General features: G+C 42.4%; 1 protein-coding gene across 1 annotated transcript in view; it reads left to right on the top strand.

Moving 5' to 3' along the window:
• Nucleotides 1-17,021, top strand: part of LOC128689485 (chordin-like protein 2) — a 468,423-nt gene that overhangs the window by 421,176 nt on the left and 30,226 nt on the right. The window contains exon 6 of the mRNA XM_070086387.1: nt 8,390-8,680. Within this exon, the coding sequence (XP_069942488.1) occupies nt 8,390-8,680 (291 nt within the window). The remainder of the gene's footprint in view (nt 1-8,389; nt 8,681-17,021) is intronic.

A 17,021-nucleotide genomic window follows, 5' to 3' on the forward strand; every position in this document is an offset into this window, starting at 1 on the left:
GGTGCAGGGACACACATACACATTGTGCTACTGTGTTCCTGTAACGCCAAATGAAATGAAGAAAACAATACACGAATTACCCCAAAAGAAAATCTGTATTTATACAGGTCCTCCTCTTCCTCCATTTATCGTAGTTCCTCCTCTTCCTCCATTTATCGTAGTTCCTCCTCCCGTCTTATTATCCTTCCACCATCCTAGCCTTTTTCCCCCTTCCTAGCCTTCCTCCTCCTCCTTCCTATCATTCTTGCCCCACCCACCCCATCTATCTCAGGGAGGTATAGGCCTAGTGAAAGAGCCTCGTCTCCCTCTCCTACACTGCTACCACCAGCAGCCTGACTGCTGAAAGAACACTTGCCGTAATTAGCGGACTGAGGATCGTGGGCACACAAGTACTTGCGCTGATGTTTATTCCAGATGTATACCTGTGATATACCTGTGGCAGGCCTCAAGGGTTTTGCCAGCCACAATTACCACAGGATGACACCCCTGCCAGCATCACCACCACCGGCTGACACCCCTACCACCACAACAGGCTGACATCCCTGCCACCACCACAGTGTTATGAAGTGTTCCTACCAGCCATGTTATTGTATGGGTGTCATGAAGTGTTTCTTACAGCCATGGTATTGTGTGGGTGTCATGTTGGGTGCATTGGCTTAAGCCGGTAGGAGACTTGGACCTGCCTCGCATGGGCCAGTAGGCCTGCTGCAGTGTTCCTTAGTTCTTATGTTCTTAAGTGTTCCTATATTCCAGCCATGGTATTCTGTGGATGTCATGAAGTGTTCCTTCCAGCCATGGTACTGTTTGGATGTTATTAAGTGTTCCTTCCAGCCATGGTATTGTGTGGGCGTTATGAAGTGTTCCTTCCAGCCATGGTATTGTGTGTGTTGTTTCTTCTAGCCACGGTATTGTGTGCGTGTTGTTCCTTCTAGTCACGGTATTGTGTATGTGTGTATTGTTCCTTCTAGTCACTGTACTGTGTGAGTGTGTTGTTCCTTCTAGCCACGGTATCGTGTGATGTTTCTTCTAGCCACGGTATTGTGTGTGTGTGTGTTGCTCCTTCTAGTCACGGTAGTGTGTGTGTTGATAAATTAGACACATATGCAACTCTTGGGTATCTTTATTGAGGAAACGTTTCGCCACACAGTGGCTTCATCTGTCCATACGTAGGAGAAACTTGAAGAACAGGAGGAGAATGAGGTAATCAGTCCCTCAACCTTGAGTCGATGTGTTCAGTCCATCAATCTTGAATAGAATCGCATATGAGCTGCATATGTGTCTAATTTATCAACATGTCGGTTCTCTGAACCATTCATCTACAAAACTGTGTGTGTGTTGTTGTTGTTCCTTCTAGTCACGGTATTGTGTATGTGTTGTTCCTTCTAGCCACGGTATTGTGTGTGTGTTGTTCCTACTAGCCACGGTACTGTGTGTGTGTGTTGCGCCTTATAGCCACAGTATTGTGTGTGTGTTGTTCCTTCTAGTCACGGTACTGTGTGTGTTGTTCCTACTAGTCACGGTACTGTGTGGTGTTCCTTCTATCCACGGTATTGTGTGTGTTGTTCCTTCTAGCCACGGTATTGTGTATTGTTTCTTCTAGCCACGGTATTGTGTGTGTGTTGTTCCTTCTCGTCACGGTATTGTATGTGTTCTTCTAGTCACGGTATTGTTTGTGTGTTGTTCCTTCTAGCCACGGTATTGTCTGTTGTTCCTTCTAGCCACGGTATTGTGTTGTTCCTTCTGGCCACGGTATTGTGTTGTTCCTTCTAGCCACAGAATTGTCTGTGTTGTTCCTTCTAGCCACGGTATTGTGTGTGTTGTTCCTTCTAGCCACGGTATTGTGTGTGTTGTTCCTTCTAGCCACGGTATTGTGTGTGTGTGTGTGTGTGTGTGTTGTTCCTTCTAGCCACGGTATTGTGTGTGTGTGTGTGTGTTGTTCCTTCTAGCCACGGTATTGCGTGTGTGTTGCTCCTTCTAGCCACGGTATTGTGTGTGTACTCACCTATTTGTGGTTGCAGGGGTCGAGTCCTAGCTCCTGGCCCCGCCTCTTCACCGGTTGCTACTAGGCCCTCTCTCTCCCCGCTCCATGAGCTTTATCAAACCTCGTCTTAAAACTGTGTATGGTTCCTGCCTCCACTACGTCATTTTCTAGGCTATTCCACTGCCTTACAACTCTATGACTGAAGAAATACTTCCTACTATCTCTCTGACTCATTTGTGTCTTCAACTTCCAATTGTGGCCTCTTGTTTCTGTGTCCCCTCCCTGGAACATCCTGTCTTTGTCCACCTTGTCTATTCCACGCAGTATTTTATATGTCGTTATCATGTCTCCCCTGACCCTCCTGTCCTCCAGTGTGGTCAGGCCGATTTCCCTTAATCTTTCCTCATAGGACATTCCCCTTAGCTCCGGAACTAACCTTGTCGCAAACCTTTGTACTTTCTCTAGTTTCTTGACGTGCTTTATCAAGTGCGGGTTCCAAACAGGTGCTGCATACTCCAGTATGGGCCTGACATACACGGTGTACAGTGTCTTGAATGATTCCTTACTAAGGTATCGGAATGCTGTTCTCAGGTTTGCCAGGCGCCCATATGCTGCAGCAGTTATCTGATTGATGTGTGCTTCCGGAGACATGCTCGGTGTTATACTCACCCCAAGATCTTTCTCCTTGAGTGAGGTTTGCAGTCTTTGGCCACCTAGCCTATACTCTGTCTGTGGTCTTCTGTGCCCCTCCCCCATCTTCATGACTTTGCATTTGGCAGGATTAAATTCGAGAAGCCATTTGCTGGACCAGGTGTCCAGTCTGTCCAGGTCTCTTTGAAGTCCTGCCTGGTCCTCATCAGATTTAATTCTCCTCATTAACTTCACATCATCTGCAAACAGGGACACTTCTGAGTCTAACCCTTCCGTCATGTCGTTCACATATACCAAAAATAGCACTGGTCCTAGGACCGACCCCTGTGGGACCCCGCTCGTCACAGGTGCCCACTGTGATACATCATTACGTACCATGACTCGTTGTTGCCTCCCTGTCAGGTATTCTCTGATCCATTGCAGTGCCCTTCCTGTTATATGCGCCTGATGCTCTAGCTTCTGCACTAATCTCTTGTGAGGAACTGTGTCAAAGGCCTTCTTGCAGTCCAAGAAGATGCAATCAACCCACCCCTCTCTCTCTTGTCTTACTTCTGTTATTTTATCATAAAACTCCAGAAGGTTTGTGACACAGGATTTGCCTTCCGTGAATCCGTGCTGGTTGGCATTTATACTCCTGTTCCGTTCCAGGTGCTCCACCACTCTCCTCCTGATAATCTTCTCCATAATTTTGCATACTATACACGTCAATGACACAGGTCTATAGTTTAGTGCCTCTTTTCTGTCTCCTTTTTTAAAAATGGGAACTACATTTGCCGTCTTCCATACCTCAGGTAGTTGCCCAGTTTCCAGGGATGTGTTGAAGATTGTGGTAAGTGGCACGCACAACATATCTGCTCCCTCTCTAAGGACCCACGGGGAGATGTTGTCTGGTCCCATTGCCTTTGAGGTATCGATGTCCCTTAGCAGTTTCTTCACCTCCTCCTCATCTGTATGTATGTCGTCCAACACTTGTTGGTGTATTCCTTGCTGGTGTCCCCGTCTGGTCTGTCCCCCCAGAGTCCTTCCTGTCTCTACTGTGTGTGTGTGTGTTGTTCCTTCTAGCCACGGTATTGTGTGTGTGTGTGTGTTGTTCCTTCTAGCCACGGTATTGTGTGTGTGTGTGTGTGTGTGTGTTGTTCCTTCTAGCCACGGTATTGTGTGTGTGTGTGTGTGTGTGTGTGTGTTGTTCCTTCTAGCCACGGTATTGTGTGTGTGTGTGTGTGTATACTCACCTAATTGTGGTTGCAGGGGTCGAGACTCAGCTCCTGGCCCCGCCTCTTCACTGATCGCTACTGGATCCGTGTGTGTGTGTGTGTGTGTGTGTGTGTGTGTGTGTGTGTGTGTGTGTGTGTTGTTCCTTCTAGCCACGGTATTGTGTGTGTGTGTGTTGTTCCTTCTAGCCACGGTATTTTGTGTGTTGTTCCTTCTAGCCACGGTATTTTGTGTGTTGTTCCTTCTAGACACGGTATTGTGTGTGTGTTGTTCCTTCTAGCCACGGTATTGTCTGTGTGTATGTGTGTGTGTTGTTCCTTCTAGCCACGGTATTGTGTGTGTGTGTGTGTGTTGTTCCTTCTAGCCACGATATTGTGTGTGTGTGTGTGTGTGTGTGTGTGTGTGTGTGTGTGTGTGTGTGTGTGTGTGTGTTGTTCCTTCTAGCCACGGTATTGTGTGTGTGTGTGTTGTTCCTTCTAGCCACGGTATTTTGTGTGTGTTGTTCCTTCTAGCCACGGTATTGTGTGTGTGTTGTTCCTTCTAGTCACGGTATTGTGTGGGTGTGTGTGTTGTTCCTTCTAGCCACGGTACTGCGTGTGTGTGTTGTTCCTTCTAGCCACGGTATTGTGTGTATTGTTCCTTCCAATGCAAGCAAAGGAGAGAACGCTGCTTGCTGCTATAGGTACACCCCGTTGAAGGAAATGGTTCTGAAGCAGTTGTGATATTCTTACAATACACTGATGTTGTAATCGTCAGTGTGGCATTTTATGACCGGACAGAACTTCCTCTAATATTCAGTTATAGCTCAAGCTAGCACCAGAGTAGCTGACTTTCGCCGAGACAAGATACGACTGCGTCAGTGCTTTGGCAGGTAAAGGCAAAGCACTTGGCATTAAAATCTCAATAACAGAAAAGTGTAGGTCACGTTTCCGAAGTCAGGGTAAGAATGGGAACTCTTGTCAATGGGATCTCTTGTCAAAGTGTTTGGATAAGCTTCTTTATGCCCCCAAAAGTGTCAGTCTCAGATACCACCTTCCCTATGCCAAAAAATAGGGAATGGGAGGGGGGGGGTGATAGAGCTACCTGAATGCAAGATCTATCTAGATAAACATATTAACCGTGCAAACTACCAAGCAATAATTTGTAGAAGATACCTTCAAAAATACAGGATCCACGTACACAAAGTCATTTTAGAAATTGTAAACTACAAAATGATGAATGGTCATCCAACACCAGAAGTTATGCTGGACCTGTTCACATGCAACTGTTTGAGGTTTATGCCACCTAAGTGTTTATATGTTACATGGGTTGACAAGCACTGATATGTGTAAACTCTCAGACTGAAAACCATCACGGAGCTCAGACAGCGATGACAGTGTTAACCATGGCAACCAACATAATAACACATCATGGCAACCAACATAATAACACACCATGGCAACCAACATAATAACACATCATACATTTTATACACAGAATGACTTCTGTAACATATTCAGAAAATAAAATGCAAATTTATTTTTATACTGAATTTTGTATTTTGTCGATTTTATATGGAGGTAACATTTTATATGGAGGTAACATTTTATATGGAGGTAACATTTTATATGGAGGTAACATTTTATATGGAGGTAACATTTTATATGGAGGTAACATTTTAGATGGAGGTAACATTTTAGGTGGAGGTAACATTTTAGGTGGAGGTAACATTTTATATGGAGGTAACATTTTAGGTGGAGGTAACATTTTATATGGAGGTAACATTTTAGATGGAGGTAACATTTTAGATGGAGGTAACATTTTAGATGGAGGTAACATTTTAGATGGAGGTAACATTTTAGATGGAGGTAACATTTTAGATGGAGGTAACATTTTATATGGAGGTAACATTTTAGGTGAGGTAACATTTTAGATGGAGGTAACATTTTAGATGGAGGTAACATTTTAGATGGAGGTAACATTTTAGGTGGAGGTAACATTTTATATGGAGGTAACATTTTAGGTGGAGGTAACATTTTAGATGGAGGTAACATTTTAGATGGAGGTAACATTTTAGATGGAGGTAGCATTTTAAATGGAGGTAACATTTTAGATGGAGGTAGCACTTTAGATGGAGGTAGCACTTTAGATGGAGGTAGCATTTTAGATGGAGGTAGCATTTTAGATGGAGGTAGCACTTTAGATGGAGGTAGCATTTTAGATGGAGGTAGCATTTTAGATGGAGGTAGCATTTTAGACGGAGGTAACATTTTAGACGGAGGTAGCATTTTAGACGGAGTAAACATTTTAGACGGAGTAAACATTTTAGACGGAGGTAACATTTTAGACGGAGTAAACATTTTAGACGGAGGTAACATTTTAGACGGAGTAAACATTTTAGACGGAGGTAACATTTTAGACGGAGTAAACATTTTAGAGAGGTAACATTTTAGACGGAGTAAACATTTTAGACGGAGGTAACATTTTAGACGGAGTAAACATTTTAGACGGAGGTAACATTTTAGACGGAGTAAACATTTTAGACAGAGGTAACATTTTAGACGGAGTAAACATTTTAGACGGAGGTAACATTTTAGACGGAGTAAACATTTTAGACGGAGGTAACATTTTAGACGGAGTAAACATTTTAGACGGAGGTAACATTTTAGACGGAGTAAACATTTTAGACGGAGGTAACATTTTAGACGGAGTAAACATTTTAGACAGAGGTAACATTTTAGACGGAGTAAACATTTTAGACGGAGGTAACATTTTAGACGGAGTAAACATTTTAGACGGAGGTAACATTTTAGACGGAGTAAACATTTTAGACGGAGGTAACATTTTAGACGGAGTAAACATTTTAGACGGAGGTAACATTTTAGACGGAGTAAACATTTTAGACGGAGGTAACATTTTAGACGGAGTAAACATTTTAGACGGAGGTAACATTTTAGACGGAGTAAACATTTTAGACGGAGGTAACATTTTAGACGGAGTAAACATTTTAGACGGAGGTAACATTTTAGACGGAGTAAACATTTTAGACGGAGTAAACATTTTAGATGGAGGTAACATTTTTCTGTTACATTAGTTTTAATATACGTACTACTTACACAATACATAATTAGATTTGTCTTAATCCATATTTAATTTCTTACATTTTCTTACATTTAAACATGCTAAAAAAAATTATGCTCGTTCACAAATTTTACTGTCAACAATAAAATCACATTTTACTTTTACACAAACTATGTAGTAAAAGTAAGTTGTGTAACTTTAAAAATAGGTTGGATAAATACATGAGTAGATGTGGGTGGGTGTGAGTTAGACCTGATAGCTTGTGCTACCAGGTCGGTTGCCGTGTTCCTCCCTTAAGTCAATGTGACCTGACCTGACTAGGTTGGGTGCATTGGCTTAAGCCGGTAGGAGACTTGGACCTGCCTCGCATGGGCCAGTAGGCCTTCTGCAGTGTTCCATCGTTATGTTCTTATAACGCACAGTGTATTAAGGAAAGTTTCAAAACAAAAATTTCTCAACAGCACCAGACTATGTTTTACAATTTACAATGAAAAATGAACATAAACAATAAACTGACATAAGTTGTTGGTTATATTACTAGAAAGTTTAGTTCAGAAAACGAATAATTTAGGTAGGGTTGCAAATAGTCAGTCTCTCACCACAAGCTACCACTGTTGCAATGTTATGAATTTTTCAACTCTAGGGATGTGTATTTGACAAAAAAAATTTTTATGAACATTCTCCCCGTAGATGGTAATGACCAAATGGCTCAAGGATTACTTGTATTAAGGCTGACTCCTAGAGTGTCGTATTTATAAAGAAATACAAAATGAATTAGCATGAGCACTCAGTGTTCTTAGAATCAGATGAAATCCCAGAGACCTTAAGGGAGCAAGCACTGCCATGGCAAAAATTTACAAACCAAAAGCAATAACATCATACACCATAAAATTCTTTGAAAGGATGTTCACAAGCCAGCTATCTGATTTTGTGGAAAAGAGTTAGCTACACAACCCAGGTCAGGAAGGCTTTAGATCATCAATACTATATTTTCCCCTTAAAACAGGAAGCTCATGCCTATCTTTTACTACTGGAAGATCTTCCCCATCACAGCTAGCAGATCATTATGACAAAACCCTTAAGGCTTTGAAAAAAAAAATAGCCTCCTTTTTCTTTATACGTCAATCTCTCCTCTTTACTGTACCTCCCCATCCTCTCCCCCTCCCCCTCACTAACTCGTGTTCTTACCTTTCAATCCACATCCTCCCCTCTCACTCCCTCACACACCGTAACCTCAGCTCTCATTCTCGTACACCCCAAACTCTCCCTCCCTCCCTACCCTCCCAACTCACTCTTTCACAATCCCTATCCTCCCCACTCATTCTTACACCCCGAACTTTCGCCTGTCCTCCTCACTCTTTCATGCTCCCTAAAACTCCTCCCTCCCTGGGTCTACTCTCTCACATCCCCTAACACTACCTCCCTACCCTCCCAACTCAACTGTTTCACACCCCCTAACTCCCCCTGCCTGCTCTCACCCTACAGACACCTCCCTTGAACTGGACTGGGAAACGATGGTATCGTTCTCTGACCCCTCGCCGCCGAAAGGCAGCGCCAACCTCGACTGTAAGATCGGTGGTCGTTACTTCGTCAACGGTTCTGTCTGGCACCCGGTCATCGGCCCCTTCGGCGAGATGGACTGCGTGCTGTGCCGGTGTTACAACGGCAGGATTGACTGCTCACGCCTCAAGTGCCAGAGCAGGGACAAGCTGCACTGTGCCATGCCCGTCAAAGTGGCCGGACAGTGCTGCCCAGTGTGTCCTCTCAAACTGCTCAGTAAGTTATTTTAAACCTTCAGTATTGGTAGCATGTTCACACAGGGGTTCTTCAGCGCAATTCTAAACCATCAGTGTAACTATAATACTCTTCACGTGTTTGTCTTTATTTTGTATTTTCAACAATTTCTTCTAAGCCTTCAATGATGAAAATAGTACTCTTCACTCAAGTTAGTGTGTTCAAAGGGGGGGGGGTGGCTCGAGAATTGGGATTAAAGTGCCAACACCATACGTATTCCTACCGAGGATACCTATACGGATATAACAGATTTAAATCATTGTAGGACGGACAATACACTTGGTGTTTGGTGAGCGTCAAGGCAATAACTGCTCCATTAAGGGACGCCCACAAAAAGTGTTCCAGTTCACATTCTGGTAATATGGAGGAAGAAATATAGTTGGTGGTCCCAACATTGGGCGCACAAGACATCAGATCTGGCCTCAGAGAATGGGGGATAATGTGGCATATTTGTCTTGCATAGTTAGGCTTGTCATCAGTGTATTAGCTGCACGTTAAGCTTGGGCCAGGGCCAAATGTAAGTCTCAGCTTGTAGTCGTCTTCACTATCACTCACTTCTTTTAAAACTATTTAAAACCAAGCTTGGAGTAATTGCATGATTCGGTGTCAGTTACAATTTTAATTTTAATTACTCTTCCAGATGTTCAGTTACATTTAATATTGATCAGAAAAATAACAAATTACAATTACTTGATATTTTGCATTAAATTATTTTAATTACTTCAACATTTACTAATGTTAAAATCATTGTTAAATATTACAGTTCATTAAGGTTCAGTCATGGAAAATCTTCACAAATTTCTGGGTTGTACTTAATCAGAAGTTCGCGGAAGGTAGTAGGCACTAGCTGCGCTCTACAGGGAGTAGAAAATTTTCTGCTATGCTAAACACTTTGGAGGTGTTGCAGTAGCTGAGCAACCCATCATTTCTCTTGCTCGTTTCTCCAGAGGGAGCATCTTTGGAGGAGAGTCCCTATAATAAACCAGGGGATCTACGTCGCATGAAGCACAATCCTCTTGTATATACTTTTTCAAGACCTGATCCAAACAACGAGTCACATTACAGTATGTCATTAGCCCATCACAGTTTTATGATGTAATTTAAGCCAATTACAATTAGAATTATTTTTAAATCTAAAGAGTCAATTACAATCACACTTACTTAAAAAATTAATTACATTCAACTTTGATTACAATTGCTCCAAGCCTGCTTAAAACACTTTTATTCTGATGTTGATAGTTCCTACTGATGTTGACACAGTCCTTACTGATGTTCACACAGTCCCTGCTGATGCTGACACAGTTCCTACTGATGCTGACAATCCCTGCTGATGTTGACACTACCTGCTGATATTGACACAGTTCCTACTGATATTAACAGTCCCAACTGATGTTGACACAGTCCCTGCTGATGCTGACACCGTCCCCACTGATATTAACACAGGCCCTACTGATGTTGACACAGTCCCTGCTGATGCTGACACAGTCCATGCTGATGTTGACACTCCCTACTGATGTTGACACTCCCTACTGATGTTGACACAGTCCCTGCTGATGTTAACACAGTTCCTGCTGATGGTGACACACTCCCTGCTGATGATGACAGTCCCTACTGATATTGGCAGCAGCTGCCGCCGCCGCCACGACAACCACCACTACCATCCAATGCGTATTCGCGAGACTACAACTTCCCATGCTTGATAGCGATGAAGGGAAGTTACCTGGCTGTTGATTTCAGTACTCGTATGCTTCTCTCAAAGAGGGTGGGAAGATGGCAAAGAACATATCGAACTTTATGAGTGATTTTGGTATGGGAGACCAGGCGAGACCTGGTCTGGACCGGGCCGCGGGGGCGTTGACCCCAGGAACACCCTCCATGTATACTGACTCAGCTCAACTTCTTTACCAGCAGTTTTTTAGGCACTAAGACAGTACTGGATAAAAAATATGATAATCGGAACTTTCTCCAGGCGACTGGCAGTTCTTGAACTGTGGACCGAGCAACTAGGTTTGAGAGTTCATTGCCCACAGCTTCAGAATGTTCAAAGGATCCAGCAAAAAAAACTATCTGCCTGAGGTGCAATACAACTATCGTTAAATGTGTAGAACGTTGGGAAATTGAGAGTTAAGTTCTGGATTGCTTGTAATGCATTTTAGGGGCCTGAAACGACAACTGTCCAAGAGGTGGTCATAACTGAAATGCATATACCAAAGTCACGCTGACTCATTAGACTCATTATCACGTTTGGAAAATTAAGGGAAGAGTCGGGGCTCCATGCATTTTCACGATTATTACTGATGGTGAAGGGACCAAATTTTGAGTATATTAAAAAAAATGTAAGATATGAAGAAGGGACGCCTGGTCTGAAGCGTAGCACTGAGGTGATGGAAAATTCTTTACTTCAACGAGGCAGTATCATGGGCTGATGACCGAGTGAAGACGTGGAAGTCTGAGGCAAGTACATTATAAAGGCTCTACAAAGATGTATCTGTGTTATAAGTTCACCTGTATATTGAATTTTATGAGGCATCGACGAGACTAAGAAAGATGATCATTATAATTAAGGCAAGGATTTTACTGACAAAATGTGTCATTGTGATCAGTGTCTGCACAGACAGGATACCAATCATGTGATCTACAATATTGTGCTGGGTGTCCAAAACACCAATAATTATCACAGTCAGCGAAACGACTCGCCCTAAATATTATCATTCATGTGGGAGAGAGGGGAAGGGCGCTAACCGGTAAGGAGGTCCAATTCCAGTGATCAAGTGTCCCTCACTGACATGAAAGAACCTCCATAACACACCCTAACATAATTCTATTTCCTTCTAGTGGAGTTACACAACCACCACAACACTGTTCTCGAAGGATCGCTAGAACGGCTGCCCAGTGAACTAATTTTCCTTCTACAAGCAGCGAATTTCAACTAAAGGAAGAAGTATTTCCATCACTTAGGCCTATTTAATAGAAAAGAACGGGGACCATTTGGACTCGACTTAAGGATAGCTCTAGTTTCTCGGATCTAAAGCCTTTCACTGGCGTCAAGGCGCCCCCTCAAAGGAAACGTCTAAAAATTTACAACAGCTTTGTGCCTCGGAGAAAAAAGTTATTTCACTTTAATGTTTTTGTAGTGCTGAAAACTAATATGACGATAACAACCATTGATTTAGCTAAAGTTTCCAAGGAAATCTATTTACACGTTTTGTATATGTATACAATACATTAGTAACATTTCTGTATAATGAATCCACTTACAATGATTCAACCCAACGCTTCTTTGCTCGTTTCTTGTATTCCTCTTCTGAAGTATCTGTTACTGTCCAGCACCAATCTACTGCACTAACAATGATGGTCTCCATTTTCCCTAGGTAGCGCTCCTCCATGACTGCTGAAATATTTACTAAGTTCATCGCTGACTGCTCCGCAGCTGGATGGAAAGTAAAAGCTAGCGTATAGAGGAAATGAATCTTTAGAGATATTTTCGGCGAGGACATTCCACTGCTGCAATCTGGAGCCCAGTAGTCCGTCCTTACTTTTTTGGCAGGTCTAACTCACGTAATTCATTCTGAGTTATGTGCAGTTTAGATGTAAAGTTATGAACATATTCAGGGTTTTATAAAGCTGAAGACTCACAAGTTTAGCAGCAGGTTCCGTCATCCTTTCCGTCCTCTGATTCAAAGGAGAAAGAGTTTGGTGGGGTTCAGGAATGGGTAATCCTTCTCCGTGAGGTACCGAGTACATAGTACAGGGTATATTAGCATATTGTACAATACTTTTTTTCTCTCGCAAATACGTTTCTTGACTAGAGATAATATGCAGAAGAAACAGTTGGCTTCCTCCACACCACTGGCACTGCAAAAGACATAGATTTCCTTTTCTAAATCAACAACTGGCGAAGGTTTCCTGCACAAATACTGCAGTATATATGTGTGTGATCCGGTTCTTGGCTTGATCTTCAGTATCACAGCTAACAGTTTTGGTCACCGTATTACAGAATGGATATAAATTCTCTGGAAAATGTACAAAGGAGGATGACAAAGATGATCCCATGTATCAGAAACCTCCCCTATGAGGATAGACTAAGGGCCCTGAAACTGCACTCTCTAGAAAGACGTAGAATTAGGGGGGATATGATTGAGGTGTATAAATGGAAGACAGGAATAAATAAAGGGGATGTAAATAGTGTGCTGAAAATATCTAGCCTAGACAGGACTCGCAGCAATGGTTTTAAGTTGGAAAAATTCAGATTCAGGATGGATATAGGAAAGTACTGGTTTGGTAATAGAGTTGTGGATGAGTGGAACAAACTCCCAAGTACCGTTATAGAGGCCAGAACGTTGTGTAGCTTTAAAAATAGGTTGGATAAATACATGAGTAGATGTGGGTGGGTGTGAGTTAGACCTGATAGCTTGTGCTAACAGGTAGGTTGCCGTGTTCCTCCCTTAAGTCAATGTGACCTGACCTGACTAGGTTGGGTGCATTGGCTTAAGCCGGTAGGAGTGGAAATAAATGGTATAAAATACCGACACAATGGCAATATAAACACAAATGCAGTATAATGTGATCCTTTATTGACTACGTTTCGCCCACACAGTGGGCTTTTTCAAGTCACAAACAGAACTACCTGGGGTGGAAGGAACGCGAGTATTTATAGTCCGGCCGAGGTCAGGTGAAGAATGCTGCATCTGATGATGTACCGAGTTGGGTTGTAGAGTCTAAAAACTTGGGTAGCTTGGAAAGGAGACTGGACAAGTTTGTGAGCAGACCTTCTACAGTGTTCTTATGTGGGATAGCGATGAAGAAGTTTCTTGGCAAGTGGTTCAGCTATGTTATAGAAGCCACTATTCTGGTTGAAGTTGTCGGATATAGAAATAAGTGATGATTCCAGGATTCTTCGGTATTGGGTGTTGTCTTCTGTGGCGATAAGTCTTGAGTTTCTGTAGTTTATCAAGTGGTTGTGTGAATTACGGTGTTGTACGCAGGCATTCCTTGTGTCGTCAGACCTGCTTGCGTATTGGTGTTCTGAAATACGTGTTTGGAGGTCCCTTGATGTTTCGCCCACGTATAACTTGTTGCAGTCATTACAAGGGATTATGTATACCCCTGCAGAGGATGGAGGCTTGTCCTGCCTACTACTGGTGATGTCCTTGATGGTCGTGGTTGTGGAGGTAGATACTTGGAATGATGTTTTGGCAAAGATGTTGGAAACATGTTTGGCAATGGAGTTGGTGGGAAGGACTATGTATCTCTTCTCGGCAGTGTCTTCTCTGGGTGTGTTGAAGATGTTTAGTGCTCGCTGTCTGCAGTCTCTGATGAAGTGACGAGGATAGTGGAGTTTGGAAAATACCTGTTCAATTATAGTGCATTCTTCCTCAAGGAACTCGTTGCTGCAGATTCTGAGTGCACGCAGGAAGAAGCCTATAATTACACCACGTTTGGTTTTGGTGTCGTGGTGAGAGTAGAAGTGGAGAAGATCGTTTTGGTTGGTGGGTTTTCGATAGACTTTAAAACGAAGTTCATGGTCAGCTTTGCAGAGTAGAACATCAAGGAAAGGAAGAGTGTTGTCGACCTCTTCTTCAAGTGTGAACTGGATTGAAGGCTCGACCTGGTTGAGCTTGTCTTGGAGAGCTCTCCAAGACAAGCTCAACCAGGTCGAGCCTTCAATCCAGTTCACACTTGAAGAAGAGGTCGACAACACTCTTCCTTTCCTTGATGTTCTACTCTGCAAAGCTGACCATGAACTTCGTTTTAAAGTCTATCGAAAACCCACCAACCAAAACGATCTTCTCCACTTCTACTCTCACCACGACACCAAAACCAAACGTGGTGTAATTATAGGCTTCTTCCTGCGTGCACTCAGAATCTGCAGCAACGAGTTCCTTGAGGAAGAATGCACTATAATTGAACAGGTATTTTCCAAACTCCACTATCCTCGTCACTTCATCAGAGACTGCAGACGGCGAGCACTAAACATCTTCAACACACCCAGAGAAGACACTGCCGAGAAGAGATACATAGTCCTTCCCACCAACTCCATTGCCAAACATGTTTCCAACATCTTTGCCAAAACATCATTCCAAGTATCTACCTCCACAACCACGACCATCAAGGACATCACCAGTAGTAGGCAGGACAAGCCTCCATCCTCTGCAGGGGTATACATAATCCCTTGTAATGACTGCAACAAGTTATACGTGGGCGAAACATCAAGGGACCTCCAAACACGTATTTCAGAACACCAATACGCAAGCAGGTCTGACGACACAAGGAATGCCTGCGTACAACACCGTAATTCACACAACCACTTGATAAACTACAGAAACTCAAGACTTATCGCCACAGAAGACAACACCCAATACCGAAGAATCCTGGAATCATCACTTATTTCTATATCCGACAACTTCAACCAGAATAGTGGCTTCTATAACATAGCTGAACCACTTGCCAAGAAACTTCTTCATCGCTATCCCACATAAGAACACTGTAGAAGGTCTGCTCACAAACTTGTCCAGTCTCCTTTCCAAGCTACCCAAGTTTTTAGACTCTACAACCCAACTCGGTACATCATCAGATGCAGCATTCTTCACCTGACCTCGGCCGGACTATAAATACTCGCGTTCCTTCCACCCCAGGTAGTTCTGTTTGTGACTTGAAAAAGCCCACTGTGTGGGCGAAACGTAGTCAATAAAGGATCACATTATACTGCATTTGTGTTTATATTGCCAAGCCGGTAGGAGACTTGGACCTGCCTCGCATGGGCCAGTAGGCCTTCTGCAGTGTTCCTTCGTTCTTATGTTCTTATGTTCTTAAATACAGGTAACAGGCTTTTCTAATAACAGCAGTTACAGCATACTTTTGCAATGAAAAAATCAACTCTCCACAAACATAACAAGTCATCTATACTGTTCACTCAGTTATGAGGCACCTTTGTCCAAATTTGGCTGAGAAATGTCAATGCCATAAACAAAGACTAAAAATAGTTGAACAATGTTCACTGTATGACTTCCTGGAATGAACTGCTGTAATCCACTTAGTGAATCATCCGGTTTTTGTCAATATAGCTGCCTAAAAAATAAGTGCCTAAATCATAGTTACACAACTGGTGATCCCCTTAAAAAAAAAAAAAAAAGAGAAACTTTATTTCCGAAGAATTTTATTTCCACAGAATTTTGGCTGTAGATTAGTGAAATAAATGAACAAGATAAAGAACAATTGAGGTTAAACCCCTCCATAAATTTAACGCTGAATATGTAAAGAAACTGGTCCAAGCGCTAGAGCAAAGTCCACAAACTACGCTAATAAAGCTAAGTCAATGCGCAAAGTCAAGTTCAACCTTTGCGCAAAAGCTTTCTATTCACAACCGAAAGGGCATAGGTTTGACTCTCAGGCAGGCCGATACGTATTGGTAACTCTCGTTATACCTGTTATTCGCCTAGCATTAAATAGGTGCCTAAGAGCTGGCTGACCGTTGTCAATCATACCTTAGGATAGGATCCGAATGTAAATTATTATTATTATTATTATTATTATTATTATTATTATTATTATTATTATTATTATTATCAAAAAGAAGCGCTAAGCCACAAGGGCTATACAGCGCTGCTCCGTATGTAAAAGAAGCAAATATAATACTTGCTTCTGATAGGTTATCCTGGGTTAAAAAACATTAGAAATCAGCTTTCAAAATTAAATTTGAAGAAATCTACGAAACATATCGCCTTATAATACAGTATGTACTTCAAAATAATATTATTACAAGAGCTTATAATTACAAGCTTCAATATTTTATTTATAAAAAAGCATATTCCAGTCCAGCAATTTAATAGCCCACAATCCCATCTCTGGTTTCCAGTATTCTACTTTATATCATTATTATATTACATTCACATGGGAGCACTAAACCCGTAGGGGTTATACAGCTGGCAGGCAGTCAGATACAATCCAAGGAAAAACTCCGTTTCCTTGAACTAAGAGCCCTTCACCGGCATCAAGACACCCCTTGAAGGGATTTTACTTCATAAATTTACTTACATATAGCTTATAACTTAAGGTGATGGCGTCAGCTCCCAGGCAGCTAGTCACCTTCCCACTTTTATTGTATTCCAAGGGAAGCGTTAAGAAGCAAATCGTAGTTACACAACATATTTCTTATTTTTTGTCTGGGTTCGTCCCCCTGTTAATTGTTCACCCCCCCCCCTCCCCAGGAGACGAGCACCTCTCCCCATAAGAACAGCTATCTTAGAGGATCTCCCGAGTTACACTCCTGCAACCTAGTACAACACTAAATTCACTCTTATCCTGAAGAATAAAGTCAAAATAC

The sequence above is a fragment of the Cherax quadricarinatus genome, chromosome 18 (genome assembly GCF_038502225.1).
Source record: "Cherax quadricarinatus isolate ZL_2023a chromosome 18, ASM3850222v1, whole genome shotgun sequence".
In the NCBI taxonomy this organism is placed as follows: domain Eukaryota; kingdom Metazoa; phylum Arthropoda; class Malacostraca; order Decapoda; family Parastacidae; genus Cherax; species Cherax quadricarinatus.